Raw genomic sequence first — 26716 nt, 5'->3', positions numbered from 1 at the left:
ACCACAGAGAGTAATGGTATCAAGAAGTAACAAAAATCACAGAGGAAAAGGAATGGATTTTGTTCAGAAGTAGATGAAATGCAGCTTTGAAGGGGAAATGGGCATCTAAAGAGCAGGCATATGTGGATACTGTCATGTCCTGCTGGCAATAGTAAGAGTCAGCGTCAGGCTGGTAACTTTAGCAAACAGTAAGAACAAAGAATAAGAATAAAGAATAAGAATATATATATAATATATATAATAAATATATCTATAATAAAAAATAAAATGCAAACGATAAAGAATAAAGTATAAATAAAGAAAAAAGTTTAAAAAAAGAATAAAGATCTTAGTGCTGGCCAGGGTCACATCCCTGTTTGGGTTATTTTCCCCTGGATTAAAGAGTGTTTTTCCCACTGGTGATGCCACAGCTCAAGTGACCACAGGTGGAAAATCCCCATCCAGGACTCAGCCAAGCCTTCTCCTTCCTAAAAGCCCATCAGCTCCAAATCCATTCCCAGAGGAGCTTGTTAACACAGTTGGATCAGGGACATCTCTCACCTTTGAGTGATGAGCTGCTAAAGAAATAGGGAAGTTTTGGGTGTGTGGGGAAACCCTGTGGTGACTGTTTTCCCTGGTGGCATTGCGATTTTACAGCAACCAAGATATGGGGGAGCAGCAATTTGTGCCAGGAATGACTTCTTGCATAGGAAATAAAGACTTTTGGTTGGGTTTCTTCATTTCCTTCGATTTTCCTGCTGTTTCAGGGTCCTGGTTTGTTTGCATGTTTGCTTTGGGTTTCTTTAATCCCCATTGCCTCAAACCAAAGTGCAACTCTCTTGCGGCAAACTCTACTGATAACATTCTTGCCTTTGTTTGTAACAAACCAGTGTGGGTATAAATTAGAAAACTCCTTAGAGTATCTGTTAAAGGCTTTGAGAAAGGCAGAACTTGAGGAGGAAAACTGAAAGGGTGAAGTTCTACAGCTGCCTGAAAAGAAGTGGCAAAGCCCAATTTGACTGTGATTTAACTCAGCAGCCTGGTTCCAAACACAAACCCGATGAAGAATTTGCATTTCGCTCACTTGGCTCATGCACAATATGCCATTTCTCCTCAACTGCATTAAAACATCAGTTCATCCATTTAGATCTTGGGTTTCCATCCTTCCTGGGAAAAGCTTTTCATAGGAGCTGCCTCCCCCACCCAGCCCACAATTCACTGAGACCCCAACTAAACTGAGGCAAGGAAAATCAGTCTCATGGGTGTTGGTGTTCACATTTAACACAAGAATATATTGTGTTATATATAAATATATAGTTTAGGATGCATTTAATATTGTGTTTTATGTATATACACACATATAGATATGTGTTTATGTGTATAATTTGCAAGTCATAGGAACAGAGACCTCCTAGATGTCCTTTCTGAGCAATAACTATGTCCTGCTGGTCATAGTCACATCAGTGACTAGTCATGGTCACATCAGGTTGCTCCTGGCCTCATTCAGGCAGCTTCTGAACATGTCCATGGGTGGAGGCTCCACAGCCTCTGGGACAAAGCCTCATGTTACCCACATCCCTGGATCAGGGTTTTCAAAACCTGACTATGATTCTTTCTGCAGCTCTCCTCAGAGCATCCTTCATCTCTTTGTTCCTCAAGCTGTAGATGAGGGGGTTGAGCATGGGGATCACCACCGTGTAGAAAACAGAGACCACTTTGTCAGTGTTCAGGAAGTAACTAGAGCTAGGGCGTAAATACATGAAGATGGTTGTTCCATACAACATGGTCTCCACAATCAGGTGGGACATGCAGGTGGAAAAGGCTTTTTTCCTGCCCTCAGCATTACGGACACTCAGGATGGCAAAGAAGATGAAGACGTGGGAGACCAGAATGGCAGAGATGGTGCTGAGCTCAATGACACCAGCCAAGGAGAAGAGGATCATCTCATTGATGTACGTGCTGGCACAGGACAGAGCCAGGAGAGGAGGAACATCACAGAAGAAGTGGTTGATGACATTGGAGCTGCAGAAGGGCAGCCTGATGATGAAGGTCATCTGAATGATGGAGTTCAGGACACCCCCAATATAGCACCCTACCACCAGCCCCACACATAACCTCCGAGTCATGACAGAGGAGTAGAGCAGAGGGTTACAGATGGCCACATACTGGCCATAGGCCATGACAGCCAGCAGGAAAGACTCAGTTGTCACAAAGACGATGTAGAAGAATGCTTGACCCATACAGCCAGCAAAGGAAATGGTCTTCTTCCCCAATAGGAAGTTGACCAAAGTCCTGGGGGCTACCACAGAGGAGAAGCAGATGTGAACAATGGAGAGGCTGCCCAGGAAGAACTACATGGATGTGTGGAGCTGTGGGTGACCTCGGATGGCTACAGTTATCCCTGCGTTGCCCAGAAGGGTGATGGTGTACATGAGCAGCAGCAGCACAAAAAAGGCTGCCTTCATCTCCACTTGGTCACTGAGACCCTTGAGGATGAACTCTGCTACTGAGGTGTGATTCTGCTCTGCCATTCAGGGCTTTTGTATCTGGCAAGGAAGGAAAAAACCCTGGAAAATACAGGACAGTGGAAACCATGCCTTTATTTGAACTGGAATGGGATAACTTGACAATTAGCACCCTGTGCATCAAGGGCATCCCCACTATTCATTTCCAGGGAGCTACAGTGGAATGGACTGCTCTGGCCATCTGCTCCAAGCTTGCCCTCTTACACAGCCCAAGGAAAGAGGAGGCCCCTTCTGAAGTGAGGGCATCCCAGCTTCCCCAAACACCTCTGAGCAGATCCATTTGTATCACTCAATCCCATTTTGGTACCTACAGTTTGATGAGACCAATGGCTACAGCAGCAGAGAGGGATCGATGTGACACAAACCAAGCCATCAGCTCTGCCCTTGATCTCCCGTGATCAAGTTTCTCTGAAGACAGCACTGATTTTGGAAGCAGCTTCTGGCTATAACTCATATAAGACTAAAAGCACAGTAGCTTTCTTTGGGTGGTTTTGGAAAACTCATTGAGATGAAGGAAAAAGAGCCTTTAACTTGCTGGGAATTAAGGAAGGAGAAGGGAAGGGGTGCTGCATGACCCTAAAACTCATTCAGGACATGAAGAGTTTAATATTACAGTCTTGGAAACCTTGGGGAGGTGATGCCAGGAGACCATGAGCAAAATTTGGGTCTGAAGATGTTATTCCCTTAGTACTATTAAGAGAATATACGATTAGGAGGAATCAACACCATGATGAGACCATTGAGCTCTGCTAAGCCAAACTCACTCAACTCCGGTTGTCTAAGTTAGGCACTAAGTTAAGCTGCTCACCCTCATGAAAAAAAAGTGTGAATTACAGGTTTCTGTCCCTGATAACATGAAGGTTCAGAATAAAACAACTAAATCTTTACAGGATTAAAGATGAGAATTAAAATCTTACCCCACCAGATGAGTGTCAGGACCGGAAGACTCAGCGAAGATCCATTCTCCATCAACAGAGTATTTCTTTGTAGAAATATTCTTTACATTTTAAAGTGAATATCACTATTTCAGGGCCAGTGGTTAGGTTCATCTGTCCTTGTGAGTTTTCTCGTCTCTTATTTTGCAAGGTTCCTTAAACATACCATAAGCACCATGATAAGCAGCAGTGGCTAAATGGGCTACAAGAAAGATGGAGAAGGGCTTTGGACAGGGGCCTGTAGGGACAGGCCAAGGAGAATGGCTTGAACCTGCCAGAGGGGAGACTGAGATGAGCTCTTAGGCAGAAGCTCTTCCCTGGGAAGGTGCTGAGGCACTGGCACAGGGTGCCCAGAGAAGCTGTGGCTGCCCCATCCCTGGCAGTGTTCAAGGTCAGGTTGGACACAGGGGATTGGAGGAAGCTGTTCTAGTGGAAGGTGTCCCTGCCCGTGGCAGGGGTTGGAGCTGGAGGAGCTTTAAACTCCCTTCCAACCCAAAGCAGGCTGGGATTCTATAAGTACATCCCAGCAGGAATATTTCACCTCTTTAAAACCAACACAGAGGAGCAAATCTTTACCTGGCACAATTCTGAGCAGCCTCCCCAGTTGCTGCAGTGATTTCTACCAGAGCAGGGCTAACATGGACCTTTCATGGTATGGTCTCACGTACCTGTGGAAGGGGGTCACCTCTTACAGCTGTAAGTTCTCTTCCACATTAGATGACACTGGATATCTGCACAGCAAATCAAGGGGATTCTCTCTTGAAGGCATCCTCCTAGCTTCCAAACAAGAATGTCTCTCCTGAACCTCCAAGACCTTCCAGCCTATTTTCATCACCAGGTGAAGTTCTTCACTTGCACCAATGTGTTACTTTTATATCTCTCCCTGCAGGTCTTTGCAGGCAACAGACACAAACACTTGGGGAACAAGTATTTGTCACAGTTTTGGCTACAATTCAGGGCTCTAAGATACATGAACCTTGGTTATATATTGCTGGCCCCTGAATGAGAACCCATGAGTCACAACAGCCTAAACTGCTAATAAAGGCTTAGCTGTGCACACAGGCTGATGGAAAATCTCTTCTAATTGTTGTCACAAAGATCTCTAACCTGTTACAACATTCAGCAGCCTCCAGGGACAGGAAAAGCAGAGATCCAAACAAGCACAAAGTGTTCTTCACAAGTCCTTTTGAAGAATCAAGGGGCAGGTGAGAAGGTGCAGCCAAAGGGCAGTCTATGTCAATTATCTTAAACACTTGCTGCAAGCAGCTTAGGTAATTACCTCTGAATGGATGCCTGGAGAAGACAGGTGATATTATAGAAGATGAAGGCTGACCCAAACCTCCAATCACTAAATGAGCCTGAAAGGCTACTGTCCAATGTTAGGGAATCCACCACTTTCCTCGGGAGACTGTCACTGAGCTACTGATTTGTATCACTGAGAGCCTAGAGGACTGGCTGAGAGATGGACAAATGAAATGGGTTTGGGCTCACCTTGCTCCACATCAGCGTGACATACAGACCAACACATGAGCTATAGGTGTCCCAGGTTATCTTCCAGTCTGTGAACTCCAGTGGTGCCATTCAGTTGGCCAAAGGAATGGCTGAGAAATGCTGCAGGACTCACTGGAACCCATGAGCTTCTGGAGGAAACCATCAATGTCACCAGCACAACCAGCAACAACCTGCACCAGCAAACCCAAATATGGATGGAGAAGAGCAATGCAGACAGCTGTGTTGACCCCTGCTTGGGTTTAGCTTCTACAAATGGCAATGTTTTAACAGCAGGGTTTATATTTGAGGAGTTTCTGTGCCAACACTTTCACCAGCGATTCCTGTTTGTTCCCACTGTATCACCAATCCTTCAGGTACAGCTCAAAACACCCTCCCCTTCCCTGAAAAGGTGAATAAAAACACATATTCCAGTTATTGCCAGAATAAACTTATTTTGCTTCTTACAACAGCATAACAAGGAGGAAAACAACTTGTAGAAAGCAGGTAGACAGTCATCAGGTTATTAGGTATAAACCTTCGAAGTTTTTATCACTAAATTCCTCATCTTGTATCAGCTCTGTTGTGTCTAAGGATGTTTTGAGCCTATTAATTTTCCTCTTATAATGAAGGTGGTAATGGAAAGGGGGAGTTTCAAATAAAAAGTACATTGAAGTTATACAGAACTGAAATCTGACATAAGGAGAAGCCATGACTCATAGGCTGGGTGGGCCTCTGCCACCTGAAATTCAGATGTCCTGAAGTTAAATATATCAGAATCATGATATTCATTCTATATGCAGCTGATATCTTTATATATCTTTATTATATCTTTATGCACCATCATTCACTTGAGCCATTTGAGTTCCTTCTAAGGAGGGAGACTGAGATCAGATATAATGTCTACTTATTAAACTTCACTTTTGGCCAGTTAAATCCCACAACTAGTAGTCTTGTGGATACAGAGAACTACATGCTTAGAGCAAAAAAAAAAAAAAAGAGAATAAAAGTAGAAATGTGTTGTATTGCAACTAATGCAGCATGGCTTTAGTGTCCATTAAGTTTGAATATATGTACTAAACAATTCCACTCAACAGCACATTTAGGAACCATCACTGTCCAATCCTTTGCTCTGTATATTAACAAAATTATTTGAAGTATTTCTTCACTATAAAAAAGCGCTTTGAAGGATTAAAGCACAGCAGGGAAATCTTCAAATACCTTTGAACATTCTTTGATGGGTCGTTGATCAGGGAAGAAAATTCCGAGAAGCTCCTCTCCAGCTTCCCTGTTTCCTGCAGCTTTAGGGAACTTTTCTTCCTCCTCTCTCCTCCAAGCCTCCTTGGTCTGCTCTGTGTGTTCTCCTGCATGCTCCCATCTGTCATGGGGATTACCTGGAAGCACTGAAATTCACCTTAAGTCCATAGAACACATCTCATGGCTGGAAGAGGTACAGCACTTGGTAGAGTGTCCACCATACTGGTGAATGATGTCCCAGCTGTAAGAGACCACAAGTGGGCTCTTGAAAAGACAGCTGAGAAAACAGTCCAAGTCCTCAGCAGAAATCTCATAAATGGGTTATTTTAACAGGACTGAGCCTTGTCATCATATTTCCCTTCAAGAAAGAAGCGATTTGGGGTTGCTTAAGCAATGGCAGGTACATAGGAAAATCCAACACATTCTTGCCTTCAAATATTCAGGAACAAGTTGGACATTTTAGCATGTTTCATCACAAATCAACCTTTGGTGGCTCTTCAGTGAGTATGTGTTTCTCCTGTTATGAAATACACTATCAAGAGGCAAATGTATAGCAAATTACTCCCACATCGATAAAGCTGGTCTACAAAATGGACAATAATATACAGAAGTATTATCACAGCTTCTCTCCAACCTCAAAAAGACTCAAAACCACCAACCCCACTCCCATCACTAAGTGTCAAACCATTTACCACTTTGGCAGGGAAATAATCGTTCTCCCCACTGTTCTCTTCAGAGCACTCTTTACCTCCTTGCTCCTCAGGCTGTAGATGAAAGGGTTCAACATTGGGGTCACCGTGGTGTAAAAGACAGAAACTATTTTGTCCCTGCCCACGTTGTAGCTGGAGCTGGGCCGTAGGTACATGAAGATAAGGGTCCCATAGAAGATGGTGACAGCCACTAGGTGGGATGCACAGGTGCCAAAAGCTTTGCCCAGCACAGAGCCTGTCCTCATGACGGTGAAGAGGATGTGGCCATAGGAGATGAGGATGACTGATACTGTGGTGACCTCACTGAAGCCCCCAAAAGCAAACAGCAACACTTGGTTGAGGGAAGTATCAGAGCAAGCCAACTTTGAGAGTGGTGGCCCATCGCAGAAGAAGTGGTCAATGACATTGGGGCCACAGAAGGACACCCTCAATACAAAGCCTGTGAAGACGGCTGAATTAAAAAGCCCAACTGCATAGGACCCAGCTAAGAAGGAAACACAGACCTTCTTGGACATGAGGATGGGGTAATGCAAGGCGTTGCAGATGGCAACATAGCGGTAATATGCCATCCCAGCCAGGAGGTAGCACTCTGTGATTGCAAAACAGCATATAGAGCTGTAGGAAGCAGCCAGCAAAAGAAATAGTCTTCCTTTCAGACAAGAGGTTCAGCAGCATTTTGGGTGTCACCATGGAGGAGTAGCACAGATCCAAGAAGGACAAGTGGCTGAGGAAGAAGTACATGGGGCTCTGAAGCTGGGAATCGAGCCAGACTGCAGCAAGGATGCCAGGGTTTCCTATCACAGTGGTGACATAAATGAGCAGGAAAAGCACAAAGAGGGTAACCTGGAAGTCGAGGCAATCTGTGAACCCCTTGAAAACAAACTCTGTCACCGTAGTCCAGTTTTCCCAGGCCATCAGTGTCCAAGAGGCTCCCAGTTCCCAGGCAGCAGGGTGGTTTCTGTGGGCTTGGTTATGATGGCTTAATCCCTTGCTTAACTATTAGTGGGGTTTAAGCCTGTACTCTAGATAATGAAGACATTCTCTAATGAAACACAGCCAGGCACCTTGGCAGGATGCTTAGATGGTCCACAACCACCTGCCCATGCAGGGAGTCACTGACTACATCTACCACTCAGGCTCTTAGACCAAGCTTTGAATGTATCTTCTATCTTCACACACCAATTTCAAAGGAAGTCTGAAGCCAACAAAAGAAGTTTTCCCTTGGACATCATGGTGGTCTTCATTATGTTTCCATCTGCCTGCAGTTTTCTCCACATTAAGGGAAGAGCAGCTCAGATTGACTGCTCTGATAATACAGGGTAAAGAAATATTAACTTTCATGCTGCTTTTCAGGTTGAAGATGTCCCAGAGACTCTTTTCATTACCCCAGGTAGCTCAGAGTCTGAATTTGTTGCTCCTTAGTCTAAGTGCTCAGAAATAAAAGCAATATGTTGGTTTTCATTAAAAACAATTGATTAATAACAAGGTTAGTGGCTACTTTGGGGCTAAACTGCATCTCAATAACTGCTCTCATCTCATAAGAATAAATACCTAGAAGAGAGAGACAGGCATATGCATTTATCTTTGCTTCGCCAGTATCTTCCAGCTTCACTGGTGACTTGTTAAAAATGTGTTTTTCCCCTTAATTTCTATCATTCAACTTACATCTTAAGCAAAAAGCAAATACTTCCAAGCAACTGATTTCCTGCCAGATTAAGGTCAGGAAGTAAAACTTCCTTTTAGAAAGGATTTATAACATAATCATGTGTCTCAAACACAGACATTTGAGAGGAGTTTAAAACTAGTTCCACCACCATCCCCCAGAACAGTACCTGAGATGCCACTTCTGGTTTCCTGTTGAAGACCCCGCCTCTTTCAGGCTGAGCTATTATCGTGCATACCTCTTGTTCCTTTCTCCAAGGAAATCATTCAAAGACAGAACCTGCACCTTGTCATTGCTGAGGGGAACTAGAAAGGCAACAATACAGACAAATAGAGCATATCCTATTGAAATTGTCTATGCTGATCTCTTAAATAGGATAAAATACATCCCCAAAAAGGATTGTGTCAGGAGAGGGGGTAAATACATAAGATATTAGACATTTCTTCTGTACATGCTTATATTTGTCCCAGTATAACCATTACCACTAAGCAAGGAGATGTTTGCAAAGAGAAAAGGCAATTTAAGCTCCTGTGACAATCACTGCTACATTCCTTCGGCATTGCCTCTAAGCAGATCTTCCTTGCCCATTTGCATGACTATTACACAGAAGCATCTCTGTCTTGATAGTATTTCTCCACCTTCCAGCTTGCTTTATATACCAGAGCTTCAGAGATGAAATTTTGTGATTCTATGAGGCCGTGCTTCACCATTCCATGAAATCCTCCAAGTCTCCATTCCTTCCCTGTTTAGTTCTACATGGTGTTCCTGTCCATGTATGGCTGTGTCTCCCAGAGGCTCCTGTCTTCACTATTTATTGCTTTCCAGCTTAGATGGTTGACATAAGCTGCCAGCAGTCTCATTGGGCACATCACCCCATGCCAGTCTTGTTTTCTCCCCCCTTTAAATATAATTGGAAAGTTGCCTAAGGGACTTCACAAGTCAGGCATCTGGAGCTATTACTGCCTCAACCCCTGAGATGGGCTGTCTTCTGGGAGCCAGAATGCACTGAAATCAGAAATTGCTGTGAGGTTATTGACAAAGAGCATCTCTTAGTGATGACATCTCAGCACCTTGTAACTACAGAAACCCTCAAGCTGGACAGCTTTATGAGCTTTTACTAAGACTGAGAACCCATTACCAAACCACAGTGTTACTCACCTACTCAAAAACATTATTCTACAATTATATTTGGAAAATGGAGGTGATACTAATGACTGGAGAATAACACTCGAGTATAAAGTTCAATTGATCACTCTAATTCCCTCACTGAATAGACTATCTCCTATTGCGCCCATGCAGGGATATGGTCTGGATGGAGAGGGACTGCCAGAGCAGTGAGCAGCGGCTGGGCTGTTGGGGACAGAGGGTAATGTGTTCTACTCTGCAGGAACATGGGGAGTGCCATAGGGGTTTGTCTCTTCAATCTATCAAAATTGAACCAAAGGAGAACACCACTGTGTGCAGGGACCATCCCACGGTACCTGAGCAAGAGAAACAGAGCAGGAACAGAGACCTAGGCCAATTTCAGCCAAGATTCCAGAGCATCAAGCAAGTTAGGGACTATGAGGCAGGTCCAAAACCAAGCCAACACAGGTCAAGTCAATCCCCTGGTCAGGTTTAGGTCCAGCAATTGCTAGGAAAGTCCATAAGAAACCTCAGATCACCCTCAAAGTATTCCATAGATGTGCACAACTCCTGCTAAAATGGAAACAAAAACTCAAATATAGTCCAACCACCTTGGGCTGAGCTTAAACAGAGATGGGGGCAAATGGGCCGAGGGTGGGAGTGGAGCCCCAGCTGAGTCTGCTCAGGGGGATAAAGGCCTATTAGCTCACCCTGGGACAATTCATCACTGCCTCAAATGCCCATTTCTCACCCTTGAATACAGTGGAAGCCCTAAAGCACCAGCTCAGGTGTTGGACATTCAGGCAGTACATGTGGATAATCCCACAGAGGATGGAAAATTTGGCACTCAAGTGTGCAGAGGGGCAGCAGCAGCTCCATAGATGGAGTCACTTGTACTTCACGTTGCATTTAGGGACCCTCTGCAAGATCTGAAATGTCTCTAAACCCATTCTCATTCTGTTGACAAGGTCAAACTGAAAACTTTGTATGGTCCACAGGTATGTCAGAAGCATCCTATGAGCTGCTCATCACTGCTGCTGTGTAGCTGCGCTCAGGAATGACTCATCCACATCATGTCTCAGATGCCCAAGCACCACAATGCCTTTCAGAGGTGATTTCACACCCTTTGCTTTTCCTTTTCTTTGTTTTCCTCTGGTAAAGCATGAGCAGCCCTGGAGGCTTCCTCCCAGCAGAGCACATGCAACTGTATTTACAGCCCCAGCACCACAAGCTGGGCTCTTGGAGTCTGGCAGGAGCTCACCTCTCCTCACATCAGGTGCTTAACAGAGCTGATGCTGGCACACAGATGTTCTCTGCTGCATTGGGGATTAACCCGTGGCTCCCATCACTCGGTGGCAGAAGGAAGTCACAGGAGGTAATGCCAACACAAAGCAGAGCCTCACCTTCATTGAAGCAGTGGTATTTCTTCTTCATGTCCTCATGTCCTCTTTGGGAAAGCTACATCAGAAATCAACCTTACCAGTGTGTTTTTTCTTTATAATTAGAGGGAGCAATGGTGAATGCAGGTTGTTTTCTTTCACATATGCAGCAAAAGAAACATGCACCAATTTATTCAAGAGTTAAATGAGGATGAATCTTATTTTGTTATAAAGAAATGCAACATTGCAGATTGTCAGCAGAATATAGTCACTAACAAATAAGTACATTGTAACATCAACTCCTTTTCAATGCGAGCAGCTTAATGCTCATAGGTTTAGGATGCTTCAGTGTGCTGGAGCTCAGAAAGGTATAAATCATGTGAATTTTATCTGTTACGAATAATCTCAAATAGTTTAATAAATGTGATTTGGTGACTGGAATGATAACTAAAAGCCAAGGGAAAATGTGTGCAGTTTATTCATGTGTAAGATGGATTTCACTAGGACTGGGACTTTCTTTCCCCCTGGATCACATGCGCTACTATGAGGTTTTCAGGTGTCTTCTGACCAAATTAACTCTGAATACTGAAAAGTGAAAGTGAAGAAAGATCTGATTCTTTTCTTTAATCTGAAAACACATGTGCTTGAATAAATTCATAGTTTTAAGAGTCCTAGCACTGAAAATAGCATTTGTGCCTTGAATGCGGTCCATGTTCTTTTCAAGATACCTCAGTTGAATAACATAAAATATATATAATTTGGGTTAGTTAATATAGTAGAATATACAGTAATGTGGCAGTTAAACTGGTCATTGTTTGGATTAAAATATGGTCCAAAAGTGCCTAAATAAATCCATCGTTTTAAGTGTTAGAGCATAGAAAACCAAAAATGCCATTTGTTACTTCAGTGTGCTTCCTGTTCTCTTATAAATACACTAACTGAAAACCAAAAACCATACGATTTTGGGTTAAAAATATAGTACAGTATATGAATTCAACCAAAATGTGGCACTTACAGTGGTGATTGACTGTAGTTAAACATGGTCCAAAAATGAATCTCCGTTTTTAAAAAAATGTTTCTCTTCCTTTTGCCTCAGCAGGTAACACCAGATCATGGGAGGAAATCAAACCCAGATTAAATTCATCCTTTCAGGAATTACAGACAGCCCGGGTGCTCAGATCCCTCTGTTCGTGTTGTTTCTGCTGAATTACATTGTCATTTTGGTGGGGAACTTCGGCATTATCATCTTGGTTCGGGTGTCTTCCAGCCTCCAGACCCCCATGTACTTCTTCCTCTCCCATTTTGCCTTCACTGACATCTGCTATTCCACAGTCATCTCCCCCAGGATGCTGGCAGACCTGTTATCAGAGGACAAAACCATTTCTTTTACCGGCTGCATGATGCAGTCTCAAAGCTTTACACACTTTGCTGTTATTGAGTGTCACCTGCTGGCCACGATGGCCTACGATCGGCACGTTGCTATCTGCCAGCCCCTGCTTTACGTGACCATCATCTCCAGACGCGTCTGCTGGCAGCTGGTAGCATCATCCTATGCATTTGCCTTCCTCAGTGCCATCATCTGCACATGGTGCACGTTTGGAGGTTCCTTCTGTGGTCCCAACCGCATTGACCACTTCTTCTGTGACGTTGTTCCTGTGCTAAAGCTCGTGTGCTCTGACACACACAGCAGTGAGATGGTCATCTTTGCCTTCGTCACCATCAACGTAGTGGGTACGAGCGTTATCATTTTGCTCTCCTACATCTCTATCATCCGCAACGTGCTGAGGGTGTGCTCAGCACAGAGCAGGGCCAGAGCCTTCCATACCTGCACCTCCCATTTGATGGCTGTTGCCTTGTTATATGGGTCAGCATTCTTCATGTACCTACAACCTCCATCTAGCCACAGGAGCCTGGATAAGGTGGCTTCCATCCTCTATGCTGTGGTCAACCCCATGCTTAACCCATTTATCTACAGCCTGAGGAATAAGGAGGTGAAGGAGGCTCTGATCAAGTGCAGGAGAAGGTTCTTCAACCACTGGCAACACAGAAGAGTTGTATTATCCAGGACATGAAGATTTCATGTCAAGTGAGAAAGCTTATGGGGCACTGAAACAATGGGATTTCCCACTAATCCTCATGACTTTATGTAGGTTCTTACACTGTTCCTGCACAAAAGCCAATGACAGTATTGGATGAGAAAGAGACTCCCCCAAATCACATCTGCATTGGAAGGAACCCAAGAGGAACAGCAACCTCAAACTTCATTACATTTTGCTGTTATCCTCCTCTAGGAAGAATTTACCCTCAATTATTCCAGGCCTCTTCTCACAGGAAATACCAATCAGCTTTACTTGGTTATAACTTTTGTCACTGATAATATCTTTTTTTTTTTTTTTTGCAAGATTTTTGACCTTGTCCTTCAGCTCTAATAAAATTCCTCACTCTTACCTGTGAGCTCTTTATTAAAGCTGCTGGGGTGGGAGGGAAGAGGAAGTGTAGTTTTACATTTGCTTGCTGAAAAAGAGTCAGAGAAAAGGTTACAAAAGATTCATTGCATTTGTTTGTGCCTTTCAAAGAGAAGAAGCTGGTGGGAATCAAGGTCTCAAGCTGCATCTTTGAATATGAAGAGGAATCCCTCCCCAGGCTGCAGCTTCACAAGAGATGAGGTCTTGGGTGATCTGATTTAGTGTAAGGTGTCCCTGCCCACGGCAGGGGGGTTGGAACTAGATGATCTTAAGGTCCTTTCCAACCCTAATTATTTTATGATTCTATAAAGGAAGAAATTGTAGATTTAATTAATACATTGTAACCAATGTCAATATAATTAATTACTATGTTTCATTAATGTTAATATAATATATAATAAAGAGTGAACTGTTCTGAGACCACCCAGTGTTAAGGACATTCTGGGCACATCAGGGAGTCCTTCAATTCATCTTAAGTGCCCTATACTTAAATGGTGAGATAAATGGAATTCCAGCTGGAGATAAGTACCCACATCCCATGTCCATGCCCAGCTCATGATAAAGTACACCACGGAACACAAATGGTGTATTTTACTGACAAATGAAACCTGCGGCTTGTTTCCATAGATGAAAGGCAATCTTGAGCACAGAATTCCTGGTAACTGAGAACTGTCTGGGTCTGAGAAAAGCCAAAACACACAGATGGGGGATAACAGCTTTCCTTTACCTGTTGAGTGGGAATTAACTTGTATTTGATAAGTGTATGGATGGTGAACAGTCTCTTTTGTTTGCTCTGCCAAACCACAGCAAGAGAGGAGATGCTGTCTGAGGTCTCAGGGAAAAGTGGTTTCTACCTGTGTCCACTGATGGAGACAGCAGAAATGCGATTAAATGCTGAAGAACTTAAGGTGTCAGAGACTTTTAATATCAAAGAGCTTCCTTGAAAACCTTCACCATAACTTCTTTTCCTCCTTCTAGTTAGTTGGATGTCTTTGCTTACACTGTACACATAAAATCATAGAGGCACAGAAAGCCCAAGCTGGACCTCAAAAGATCATCTGGTTCAAGCTTTTGTGGGAAAGGGAGTCTAGATGAGAAGCGTGATGTGTAGGGCTCACCACTGCTTGATGAATTACCCCACTCTGGTGTCCTTATTTCCTGTTCGGTTTAACAAATTTTCCAAAGCAGAGACAACTGAAATGCTCAAAGGTTTACCCACACTTGATGCCATGCTCCTGAGAGAGCTCTGGTTTGCCATAGTCTTGTGTGCGGTGGATCCAACTCAGTGAACTGGCAATAGGAACCTAAGTCTAATGTACAGGGGAGGCAGAACTCTGAATTCCAGCAACACAAGAAACAGGCTGGAGGTTTTGGAAATACATTTTACACCGAGACAATCATTGCATGATTCTGCTTCAATCTTTGCAGAGAAATGATCTACAAAATGCAGAGATTCCCGGGGGTGGACACAAACTTCCCACACCACATACATAAAAGTGGTCCTCTCCATAAAAGTCTCACATCACACTTGGTAAAGGAGAAAGCACCAAGGACAAGAGAATAATATATGAACTTGATTACTCAACTTCCCTAACACAGAAGAATAGCTCCAAATTTGCCCATTTAAGTACATAATCTAGAGAGAGAGGGAATGCCAGAACAGTGAGCCCTGGCCGAGCTGTTGAGAGCAGTGTGCTGGGTTCTGCTCTGCAGGAGCATGAGGAATGCCACAGGAGTGTCTTTCTTTAATCTCTTTAAGTAGAGCCAAAAAGGAACACCGTGGTGCACAGCGAGCATCCCACAGTACCTGAGCCAGAGAAGTAGGACAGGAACAGAGACCTGGGCCAAGTTCAGCCAAGACTCCAATCATCAGGCAGGTTGGTGATGATACGGAAGACACAGGTCCAGGACTAAGCCAAAGAATGTCAGATCAAGCCAAGTCAATCCCCTGAACAGGGTGAGGTCCAGCAATTGCTAGGAAGATACATGAGCAAGCTTTGGTCACCATCAAAGGATTCCATAGATGTGCACAACTCCTGCTAAAATGGAAACAAAAACTCAAACATAACCCAACTTCCCTGGGCTGAGTTAAAATAGAGATGGTGGGCAAATGGGTGGAGGGTGGGGACGGAGCCCCAGCTGTGGCTGCTCAGGGGGATAAAGGCCTATTAGTTCACCCTGGGACAATTCATCCTTGCCTCAAATACCCATTTCTCATCCTTCAATAGAGTGGAAGCCCCAAAGCATCAGCTCAGCTGTTGGCCATCCAGGCTCTACAAGTGGATAAGCCCACTGGGGATGGAAAACTGGGCTTGCCAGTGTCCAAGGAGGAACATCAGCAGCTCCAGAGAAGGAGTCACTTGTGCTTCCTGTCCCATTTGGGGATCCTGTGCAAGATCAGAAATGGCTCTAAACCATTTTCATTCTGTTGCCAATGACAGACAGAAAGTTTGGCATAGTCCATAAGTATGTCAGAAGCATCCTATGAGCTGCTCATCACTGCTGCTGCTGTGTAGCTGTGCTCCGGTTTGGCTCATCCACGCCATGTCTCTCAGATGCCCAAGCACCACAATGCCTTTCAGAGGTGATTTCACACCCTTTGTTTTGTTTTCCTCTGGTAAATCATGAGCAGCCCTGGAGGCTTCCTCCCAGCAGAGCACATGCAACTGTATTTACAGCCCCAGCACCACAAGCTGGGCTCTTGGAGTCTGGCAGGAGCTCACCTCTCTTCACATCAGGTGCTTAACAGAGCTGATGCCGGCACGTAGGCGTTCTCTGCTGCGTTGGGGACTAACCTGTGGCTCCCATTACTCGGTGGCAGAAGGAAGTCACAGGATGTAACACCAACACAAAGCAGAGTCTCACCTGCATTGAGGCAGTGGGCTTGCTTCTGCATGTCCTTGGGTTGCCTTTGGGAAAGCTGCATTGGAAAACAGCCTTACCAATGCGGGTTTTCTTTATAATAAGAGGGAGCATTGGCTTATGCAGGTTGTTTTCTTTTACATAGGCAGCTAAAGCAAGATGAACTGAATTACTCAAGAGTTAAATGAGGATGAATCTTATTTTGTCATAAAGAAATGCAGCATTTCAGGTTGTCAACAGAATATGGTCACTAACAAATCAGCCTTTGGATTCAGCCTCTTATAACACCAACTCTTTTCTAAGGCAAGCAACATAATGCCCATAGGTTGAGGGTGCTTCAGCATGCTGGAACTCAGAAAGGTAGAAATCATGACTTTAGCGATGTGAATTTTATCCTTTTTGAATTATAGATAACACTTCGATATATGCGATTTTAAGACTGGCATTAGAATTAAAAGCCAAGGGAAAATATCTGGAGGTCATTAATGTGTAAGCTACAATTTCAATGGGAATGTGACTTTCTCTTGCTCAAGGTTTACTTGAGCTCCTATGAGTTTCCTCTAAGCTGTCTTCTGACACAAACTGCCTCCAATCTGAAAGTGAATAAAGATCTGATTCTTCACTCAAACCTGAAAAATCAGGTGCTTGAATAAATCCATAGTTTATGTTTCTCAGCATAGAAGAACAAAAATGGCATTTTTTGCTTCATCGCACTCTCTGTTTTTTTCTAAGTACCTCAAATGAAGAACAAAATCATATAATTTGGGTTTACAAAATACAATACAAAACACCAAAATGCCAAAGCATGGCTGTTAAACTGGTGATCGATTGTAGTTAAGTATGGTCCAAAAGTGAATTTCTGTTTGCAATGATTTTGATGTTTTCCTTCCTTTTGCCTTGGTAGGTAACACCTGGTCATGAGAGGAAATCACACGCAGACTAAATTTGTCTTCTTGGGAATTACAGACAGACCATGTGCGCAGACCCCTCCTTTTGTCTTGTTTCTCCTGATTTACGTTGTCGCTTTGGAGGGGAACTTTGGCATTATCATCTTGGTTCGGGTGTCTCCCAGCCTCCATACCCCCATATACTTCTTCCTCTCCCATTTTGCCTTCACTGACATCTGCTGTTCTACAGTCATCTGCCCCAGGATGATGGCAGACCTGTTATCAGAGGACAAAACCATTTCTTTCACTGCCTGCATGATGCAGTTCCTCACCTTTGCATTCTTTGCTGCCATTGAGTGTCACCTGCTGGCCATGATGGCCTACGACTGGCACATTGCTATCTGCCACCCCCTGCTTTATGTGACCTTCATCTCCAGAGGCGTCTGCTGGCAGCTGGTAGCATCATCCTACCTATTTGCCTTTCTCGGTGCCATCATCTGCACATGGTGCGTGGTTGGAGGTTCTTTCTGTGGTCCCAACCACATTGACCACTTCTTCTGTGACGATGTTCCTGTGCTAAAGCTCGTGTGCTCTGACACGCACAGCACTGAGATGATCCGTCTTTTACACCGTGGTCACCCCAACGCTAAACCCATTCATCTACACCCTGAGGATCAAGGAGGTGAAGTGCCCTCTGCTGAAGTGCAGGAGGAGGTTGTTCAACCACTGGCAACATGCAAGACTTGTATCATGCAGGACATGAATACATCAAGTGAGAACGCCTAAACTAATGGGATTTTCCACTAATCCTCATGACTTTATGTAAGTTCTTTCACAGTTCCTGCACAACAGTCAATGAGAGCATTTAATGAGAAATAGAACCCCCATCGCATATTCCTAGGAAGGACACCAAGAGGAGCAGCAACTTCAAACTTCATTTCACTTCTCAGCCATCAGCGTGTAGGAACAGATTACCTTGAATTATCCCAGGCCTCTTTTTCCTCACAGGAAACACCAATCAGCTTTATTCAATTCTCACTTTTGTCACTGATAAATATCCACTTTTCTTGCAAGATTCTTGACCTTGTCCCTCACCTCCAATATGTGTACTATGTGTGTATGTGTGTAAATATACGTATGTGTGACAGGAATACAAATAAAATGTATAAAACTGGTATTAGACATAATGTGACACAAACAGACTTGGACTCAATGTGTGGATCTGCATGACTGTACTGCACAGAATCATCTCTATCTTGAGAAAAAACTGATTTTCTCACCTCCTGGCTTGTTTTATAGAATCATAGAATCATTAGGGTTGGAAAGGACCTTAAGATCATCTAGTTCCAACCCCCCTGCCGTGGGCAGGGACACCTTATGCTAAACCATATCACCCAAGGCCTCGTCCAACCTGGTCTTGAACACTGCCAGGGATGGAGCATTCACAACCTCCCTGGGCAACCTATTCCAGTGCCTCACCACCCTCACAGGAAAGAATTTCCTTCTTATATCGAACTTAAACTTCCCCTGTTGAAGTTTTACCCGTTACCCCTTGTCCTGTTACTACAGTCCTTAATGAAGAGTCCCTCTCCAGCATCCCTATAGGCCCCCTTCAGACACTGGAAGGCTGCTATGAGGTCTCCACCTAGCCTTCTCTTCTCCAGGCTGAAGAGCCCCAACTTCCTCAGCCTGTCTTCATACGGGAGGTGCTCCAGTCCCCTGATCATCCTCGTGGCCTCCTCTGGACTTGTTCCAACAGTTCCATGTCCTTTTTATGTTGAGGACACCAGAACTGCACACAATATTCCAGGTGAGGTCTCACAAGAGCAGAGTAGAGGGGCAGGATCACCTCCTTTCACCTGCTGGTCATGCTTCTTTTGATGCAGCCCAGGATATGGTTGCTTTCTGGGCTGCAAGCGCACACTGCCAGCCTATGTTCATTTTCCCATCAACCAACACCCTCAAGTCCTTCTCTTTGGGCTGCTCTGAATCTCTTCTCTGCCCAACCTGTAGCTGTGCCTGGGATTGCTCCCACCCAGGTGTAGGACCTTGCACTTGGCATGCTTAAACTACATGAGGTTGGCATCAGCCCACCTCACAAGCGTGTCAAGGTCCCTCTGGATGGCATTCCTTCCCTCCAGGGTATCAACCGAACCACACAGTTCGGTGGCATCGGCAAACTTGCTGAGGGTGCACTCAATCCCACTGTCCATGTCAGCGAAAGAGATGTTAAACAAGACCAGTCCCAACACCGATCCCTGAGGCACCCCACTCGTTACTGGTCTCCAGCCGGACATTGAGCCATTGACCACAACTCTTTGCATGCAGCCATCCAGCCAGTTCTTTATCCACCGAGTGGTCCATCCATCAAATTGATGTCTCTCCAATTTAGAGACAAGGATGTTGTGTGGGACAGTGTCAAACGCTCATTCAGATTTTTAAGATGGTCTCGAACCAGTTCCTCTCCTACAGTGGTGTAAGTTCTTCATTTTCACAGTCCCTGCATCTGCCTTCCAAGACTTGGGTGGTGCGGTCAGAGCCTTTGCCAGTGAAGACCCAGGCAAAGAAGTCATTCAGAACCTCAGCCTTCTCCAAATCCTGTGTAGCCAGTTCTCCCAAGAGCTTCCTGAGGGGGCCTACTTTCTCCCTAGTCTGTTTTTTATTTGCTACATACTTGTAGAATCCCTTCCTGTTATCTTTAATACCTCTAGCTAGGTTTAATTCTAACTGGGCCTTAGCTTTCCTAACCTGGTCCCTAGCTTCCCAAACAACATCCCTGTACTCTTCCCATGCCACTTGTCCTTGCTTCCACTTATTATAAGCCTCTTTTTTCATTTGAATTTTCCCCAGGAGCTCCTTATCCATCCAAGGAGGTCTCCTGGCCCTCCTGCTGCACTTCCTTCTAGTTGGGATGCAGCACTCCTGAGCTTGTAGCAGGTGATCCTTGAATATCAACCAAGAGTATTGGGCCCCCCTGCCCTCTAGGGCTGGATCCCATGGAACCTTCCTAAGCAGGTTCCTGAAGAGGCCAAAGTCTGCTCTTTTGAAGTCCAGGGCAGTGAGCTTGCTGCACGCTCTCCTCACTGTCCTGAGGATCTCAAATTCGAGCATCTCATGATCGCTGCATCCAAGGCTGCCCTGGAGCATCACATTTCCAATGAGCCCTTCCCTGCTGGTGAGCACGAGGTCAAGCATGGCACCTCTCCTTGTCAGCTCCTCTATTACTTGCAGGAGGAAGTTGTCTTCTACACAATCGAGGAACCTCCTGGATTGCTTGTGCCGGGCCATACCCTCCTTCCAACAGATGTCAGGGTGGTTGAAGTCACCCATGAGAACAAGGGCCTGTGAGTGTGAGGCTGTTCCTATCTGTCTATAGAGTGCTTCATCCGCACGTTCTCCTTGATCAGGCGGTCTGTAACAGATCCCCACAGTAATGTCCCCCATCACTTTTCTCCCTTTATCTCTCACCCACAAACTCTCTGTTGGCTGCTCACCTGTCCCCAGGCAGTTCCATACTCTCCAGCCATCACAAAGCTGTGGCGGTAGCTGTGGAGACACCCATTGTGATGGGGCCCCCACGGTGAGCGTGGGCTTTTTAAGTTGCCAGAGCCCTGCAGTAACCAGTGTGGAGGAGACCCCTCCCTCGGGAGGCTGCATCTCCTGGGGCTGCCCTGCACATCCAGGTCCATGTTCTTTGACTTTGCAATCCTGTTTTAGTGTTGGCTTGAAACACATTGTGGGTGCGTGCTGGGAAGGGAGGAGAAGCTGTCAGGAGCTGTGCTGGTGCCATCACAGCTGTAGGAGCAGGGGATGGATGGGTGAGGAGGAGGCACTGGGCTTGTTCATGTGCTTGGAGCACAGCTCTGCCTGAAGAGGTGCTGGGGTGGAAGCCGGAGTCTTCTGTGTGCAGGAGCTGCTGGTGTCAGAGGTGCTGAGAAGGTGTCAGGGCAGGAGCAGCCCCTGGGCTCTGCAGCTGCTGGTGCTGTCTCTGGGAGCTGAGCACAAGGGGACCTGCCTGGCTCCGGCAAGGATCGCGGAAGCTCACCAGGCATTGCAGAAGGCGGCAGGGCCCTGGCAGGTTCTTGTGATCCCTGTGCCGGGCATTCCAGAAGGCACAGAAATTTCTAATCTTAAACATATGAAAACAAACACTTGACAAGAACTTTTATCAGCTGCTCTTTGCAATCTTCCTGCACTCAGAAACCTCCAATGTGCTGTGCAACCTGAAAGACTTGACAAAACGCAAAGGTTTTAATGAGCCCCATGGTGTATTTGGGCTGAGTCCATGAACCTCATGTGCTGAGGAAACCTCTCAGGAAGTCCAACTCAGAAACAAAGCCCCAAGTGCCTTCAGCATTAATGGGCCCCACTGAGGGCTGTTACTGGCAAAGCCTCCCCAGGGACTCCTTAAAGCAAAAAACTGGAGGCTGTGATTACAGGGAGACAAAGGCAAAATGCAGGTGTCTGATGGTGAGAAGGCCAAGCCCTGACTGCAGCCCTTAGGGAAGATCCTGAAATCCTGAGAATGAAAGTTCTCCTGGTAGGTCTTGATGAAAGAGGCATCTGCCATAGCCCAGGGCACAGAGGCCTTTTGTTCTTTTGGGCCTTCCAGCCATGCCAGAATCCTCAGCCATCTCTGCTGCAGGCTGTCCTTCACTGGCCCATGCCCGCACTTCTTCCCCTTCAGGCTGTTGACCCCCATCTTGCTTTCCCACCTAGCTCTCACCAGGCATTTCTGTACCTTCAGTCCCATCTCTGCACCCATGGCTGTCTGTTCCTTGAAACACAAAGCCATGGGCTGAGCCAGACTCCCTCTGGGTGACCACAAGTCACCACAAGTCCACCTTTTGAGAGACATTTCTCTTTCCTAACTTTGAATCTGAACCTTCCAGGCTGCACTTTGCAGAGGTTTCCTTCTCTTCCTCTTAGCAAGAAAACCTCCATCACCTCTGCAGCCACATTTCACCTAGTTGTAGGCTGCTACTACAGTGTCAATTCAAGAGATGCATTGAATATCCCTCTGCAAGCTGATCTAAAGGAGGCTTCTAGAGGAATGGGTGATGCCATCAGTACAGAGAACTAAGCACCATGGGAGAGCAGCGGGAAAAGGCAATGGTCTGGATTGAGAACTTCTTGGCAAGAGCCAAAAGGAAAGGTGGTGTCCTTGGGTGCAAGGTACCCCATGCTCTGGGGACAGGGCACCTCATCTGGGACACCTTCTTGCCTGTAGCACCCTCTCTGCTGCACACACCCCGCTCTCTGCCCGCACTCACGAGTGTCTCACAGAAGCATTGCACCTCCCCTGCAGCAGCGACTCCTCACTGCAGGAGGTTCCTGCAATCCCCAGTCTCAGGGATGGATGCTGCATTCCAGGCAAGTTTGGGTAGTGCAGGAGAGGGAGACAGGAAGGTGGGCTCGTGGGGCATGATGAGCAGCGTTCAGGCACCCCCAGCAGTGGGTTCCCCATGTGCCACACTGAGGCATGTTCCATGAGGGAAAGTTCTCAGATAGCCTCTGGTTTGTCCAGGGCCTGCAGCCACACTCCAGGAACACCTACTCCTCCTCCACCTACAGACACCAACTGCTCCCCATCGCTGGGCTCCGTCCTGCTTGTAAGGATTTGCTAAAGCCCTGAACCACCACCTTGCTCCTCTCTGACTTCCCTCCATCTCTCTCACCTCCCTACACACTGATCATTGCCACCAGTAACTAACTGAAGACCTAAGAAGCTCTCAAGGCTTTCCTCAGGGGCTGACCATGTTTCTCCATTCACCATTGATGGATCCATTGATTGCCAGGTGTGAGGCTCCTGCAGAGGCAGAGATGCCCCTGGGTAGAGCCCTGCTGCCAGGAGGGGTGTGCAGGGCAGAGCTGAGCACACAGCCCATGGCATGGGCTCCAGGAGCACTAAGAAGGAGCAGAGCTGGGCACAGAGCAGCAGCTCCTGGCAGGGACAGCTCCAGGCAGCAGAGATATGGATGGGCAGGGAGTGGGTTGAAAGTGCAGCCCAGCCCTGGGAAGGGTGCGTTCAGGCAGCTCTCTTGGGGTCTGGCACTGGAGGTGGCTGCTGGCCGTGCTCTGCTGCACACAGCCCTTTGCTTCTCCCCATGAGAGCTCCATGATCTTCTCTTTGAAACCGTGCTCCCCTGCTTTCAGCACAGGACAGGTGTTTGTGGGGGTTCTTAAGACCAATTTGTGTGTGAAGGCATCATATACAAGTGCTGTAAGCACAGGGCAAATGGGAAAGGACTGATGGACACTGCAGCCCTCCTTGCTCTGCACTAAGCTATAAGGAGCTGAGAACTTCTCCCTGTTTCAATATTGTTCTGATTTTATGTCATACAAAGAATGTTTTATAGCCCTGTCCCCCACCGAAAAGTGTTATGCCAGTAAATACATAGCACAGTCCAAATGACTCTAAGGCCATGCTGAGCCTCTCTTGTGCAGCCCAGACTCACTCAAGTCATGAGTACAAGTAGTGAACTTTACAATGAAGTTGGATTTCATCTGTCATTCCTTGTGAACATCAGAGGTGGACAAAGCACTGCTTCAGAGCAAAGCTGACTTCCATCCAACCTGGCCTTGACCACTGCCAGGGATGGGGCAGACACAGCTTCTCTGGGCACCCTGTGCCAGTGTTGCACCACTCTCAAAGGGAACAACTTCATCTGAATGTCCAAGCTGAATCTTCCTTTTTTCAGCATAAAGCCATTCCCCCTTGTTCTGTCACTGCAGGCCCTTGCAAAAACCCCTCTCCACATTTCTTGTAGGCCCTGCTTAGATATGGAGAGATTGCTAAGATATCTCCCTGGAGCCTTCTCTTCTCCAGGTTGAACACCCACATCTCTCAGTCCGCTTCCATTGGAGACGTTCTCCAGCCCTTAGAGCATCTTTGTGACCTTTCCTAAGCCCATCATTGTAGGATCAGAAGTGAACAGATGTTGGAAGGGACCCCAGGAGGTCTCAAGTCCAACCCATCATGAAGAGGGTAAGAGCAAGTGCTTCAAGGCTTGATTCAGGCTGAGTTGGAAATCCCCAAGGCCAGAGACTGCACAACCTCTCTGGGTGACCTGATGCAGCACTTGCCTGAGCCGATGGGAGCAAGGTTTCCTTCTGTCCTGACTGAACCTCTCCTCTGTCACTATCCCCCACTGCCTTTTGTCCTCCCACCAGGCACCACGGTGAGGAGCCTGGCTCTGTATTCTCCATGTCCTCCTTGCCGCTACAGGCAGCCAGTCCCCAACAGCCTTCCCTTCGCAAGATCTCAGGTCCCCATCAGCTTTCCCTTCTCCAGGATGGACAAGCCCAGCTTCCCCAGCCTCTCCCCACAGGCACCGTGCTCCAGTATCTCCTGACCTGAGGGCTCATTACTAAACCCACTCCTGCTTGCCAATAGCGTTCCTGAGTTGGGAATGTGAAACCTGGATGGAGGATTCCAGATCATCCCTTCCCTTGTTCTCCTGCCGTGCTCCTGCTCATACAGCCCATGATGCTGCTGTCCTCCCTTGCTGCCAGGGCACACGCTGCCTCCTGTCCAGCTCCTGCCCACGCAGACCTTTCCCATGGGCTACTCCCTGCCAGGCAGCCCCAGCCTGTGCCATTGCAGGGGAGTTCCCTGCAGGGACCCCTGTGTCCCCTGCTCCCCTGCCCAGGACACCCTGAGAGCTCTGCAGCCCCCCCATGCCTTCCCATCTCCCCACACCAGCACAACAGCCCTGGGTCTTGGGCTCCCCAAGAGCTCTTCCTGCTGCAGGCACAGAGCAGCCATCCCAGAGCTGGAGCAGTCAGAAAGCTGCTTTCATTCCCCTTCATTCCTGCCATGTGAGGACGTATCACAGAGAAGAAGTTGCTGCAGGATGGTTTATTTCCCTTAAATACAATGAGAGACCCCCACTGACACAAAGCCTGTGTGTCAGACAACAAGAGTGGCTACTTAAGCAGGAGGAGATGAAAACTGACATTTACGTGAAGACATCACCACAAATTGAAGCAGGAAAGACATGGCCTCTCATATGGAAACCCTTTGCAGGGTAAAGGAAGCAGTATATGGTTGCTGAAACCCATCCATTCACCAGCTTCCTCACAGCATCCTTCAGCTCCCGGTTCCTCAGGCTGTAGATGAGGGGGTTCACTGCTGGAGGCACCACCGAGTACAGCACTGACACCACCAGGTCCAGGGATGGGGAGGAGATGGAGGGGGGCTTCAGGTAGGCAAAGACAGCAGTGTTGACAAAGAGGGAAACCACGGCCAGGTGAGGGAGGCACGTGGAAAAGGCTTTGTGGCGTCCCTGCTCAGAGGGCATCCTCAGCACAGCCCTGAAGATCTGCACATAGGACCCCACAATGAAAACAAAACAGCCAATAACAATCAGGACAGCAACCACAAGAAGCCCAACTTCCCTGAGGTAGGAGTGTGAGCAGGAGAGCTTGAGGATCTGGGGGATTTCACAGAAGAACTGCTCCACAGCATTGCCTCGGCACAGGGGCAGTGAAAATGTATTGGCCGTGTGCAGAAGAGCAGTGAGAAAGCCACTGCCCCAGGCAGCTGCTGCCATGTGGACACAAGCTGTGCTGCCCAGGAGGGTCCCATAGTGCAGGGGCTTGCAGATGGCCACGTAGCGGTCGTAGGACGTGACAGTGAGGAGAAAATACTCTGCTGAGATGAAGAAGAGAAAGAAAAAGAGCTGTGCAGCACAACCTGTGTAGGAGATGGCCCCGGTGTCCCAGAGGGAATTGGCCATGGATATGGGGACAGTGGTGGAGATGCAGCCCAGGTCCAGCAGGGAGAGGTTGAGGAGGAAGAAGTACATGGGGGTGTGGAGGTGCTGGTCGCAGGCTGTGCTGGTGATGATGAGGCCGTTGCCCAGGAGCGCAGCCAGGGAGATGCCCAGGAAGAGCCAGAAGTGGCAGAGCTGCAGCTCCCGCGTGGCTGCGAATGGCAGGAGGAGGAACTGGGTGATGGAGCTGCCGTTGGACATCTGCTGCCTCTGGGCATGGGGCAGTGTCAGAGGAGAAAAAGGCAGTGACAGGTTAGGACAGGAGGGATGTCAGATACAGAAGTTCAGTTTACACATTCACAACTGAGCACATACTAGCAGGACAGGAGAGGTTTAGCGTCGTCGCCAGTCATGTCATTACACTGCTGAGGCTTCTTCCTAGGTACAATCAGAAGAGCATTGCATCAGGCCAAAAGTCTCAGTTCTTTGCAGAACCAAGAGAGCTGCAGTGTCCATCAGTCCTCTCCCACTTGCCCTGTGCTCAAACTTGCACTGCCTGTAAGGTGCCTTCACACACAAATTGATTTTAAGAACCCCCACAAACATCTGTCCTGTGCTGAGACCAGGGGAGAATGGTTTCAAAGGACAGTCCACAGAGCTCTCACGCTGAGAAGCAAAGGGCTGTGGGCAGCAGAGCACGGCCAGCAGCCACCTCCAGTGGCAG

General features: G+C 46.8%; 2 protein-coding genes and 2 pseudogenes across 2 annotated transcripts; 1 reads left to right on the top strand and 3 right to left on the bottom strand.

Moving 5' to 3' along the window:
* Positions 1-1571: 1571 nt before the first annotated feature.
* Positions 1572-2510, bottom strand: LOC133282222 (olfactory receptor 5J3-like; annotated as a pseudogene).
* Positions 2511-6872: 4362 nt separating this feature from the next.
* LOC133282220 (olfactory receptor 5F1-like) lies at positions 6873-7809 on the bottom strand (annotated as a pseudogene).
* A 4709-nt stretch (positions 7810-12518) lies between these two features.
* LOC133282219 (olfactory receptor 8U3-like) lies at positions 12519-13133 on the top strand. The gene has a single exon (XM_061478280.1). It carries the CDS (start codon positions 12519-12521, stop codon positions 13131-13133), a length of 615 nt encoding a protein of 204 aa, XP_061334264.1.
* A 12103-nt stretch (positions 13134-25236) lies between these two features.
* LOC133282218 (olfactory receptor 14A16-like) lies at positions 25237-26323 on the bottom strand. The gene has a single exon (XM_061478279.1). The coding sequence runs from the start codon at positions 26251-26253 to the stop codon at positions 25237-25239; it is 1017 nt and encodes a 338-aa protein (XP_061334263.1). The 5' UTR covers positions 26254-26323.
* Between the last annotated feature and the right edge of the window lie 393 nt (positions 26324-26716).

The sequence above is a fragment of the Pezoporus flaviventris genome, unplaced genomic scaffold (assembly GCF_033815535.1).
Source record: "Pezoporus flaviventris isolate CSIRO_AGI_PZ_B2104156 unplaced genomic scaffold, CSIRO_AGI_Pfla_v1 ptg000116l, whole genome shotgun sequence".
Taxonomy (NCBI): Eukaryota; Metazoa; Chordata; class Aves; order Psittaciformes; family Psittacidae; genus Pezoporus; species Pezoporus flaviventris.
Note: the sequence above shows the minus strand (reverse complement) of the source record. Positions and strands in the feature narration are given on the sequence as shown.

Excerpts from the sequence above, each read along its gene's own strand:
- LOC133282218 (XM_061478279.1), bottom strand. The coding sequence starts at position 26,253 with ATGTCCAACGGCAGCTCCATCACCCAGTTCCTCCTCCTGCCATTCGCA.
- LOC133282219 (XM_061478280.1), top strand. The coding sequence starts at position 12,519 with ATGGCCTACGATCGGCACGTTGCTATCTGCCAGCCCCTGCTTTACGTG.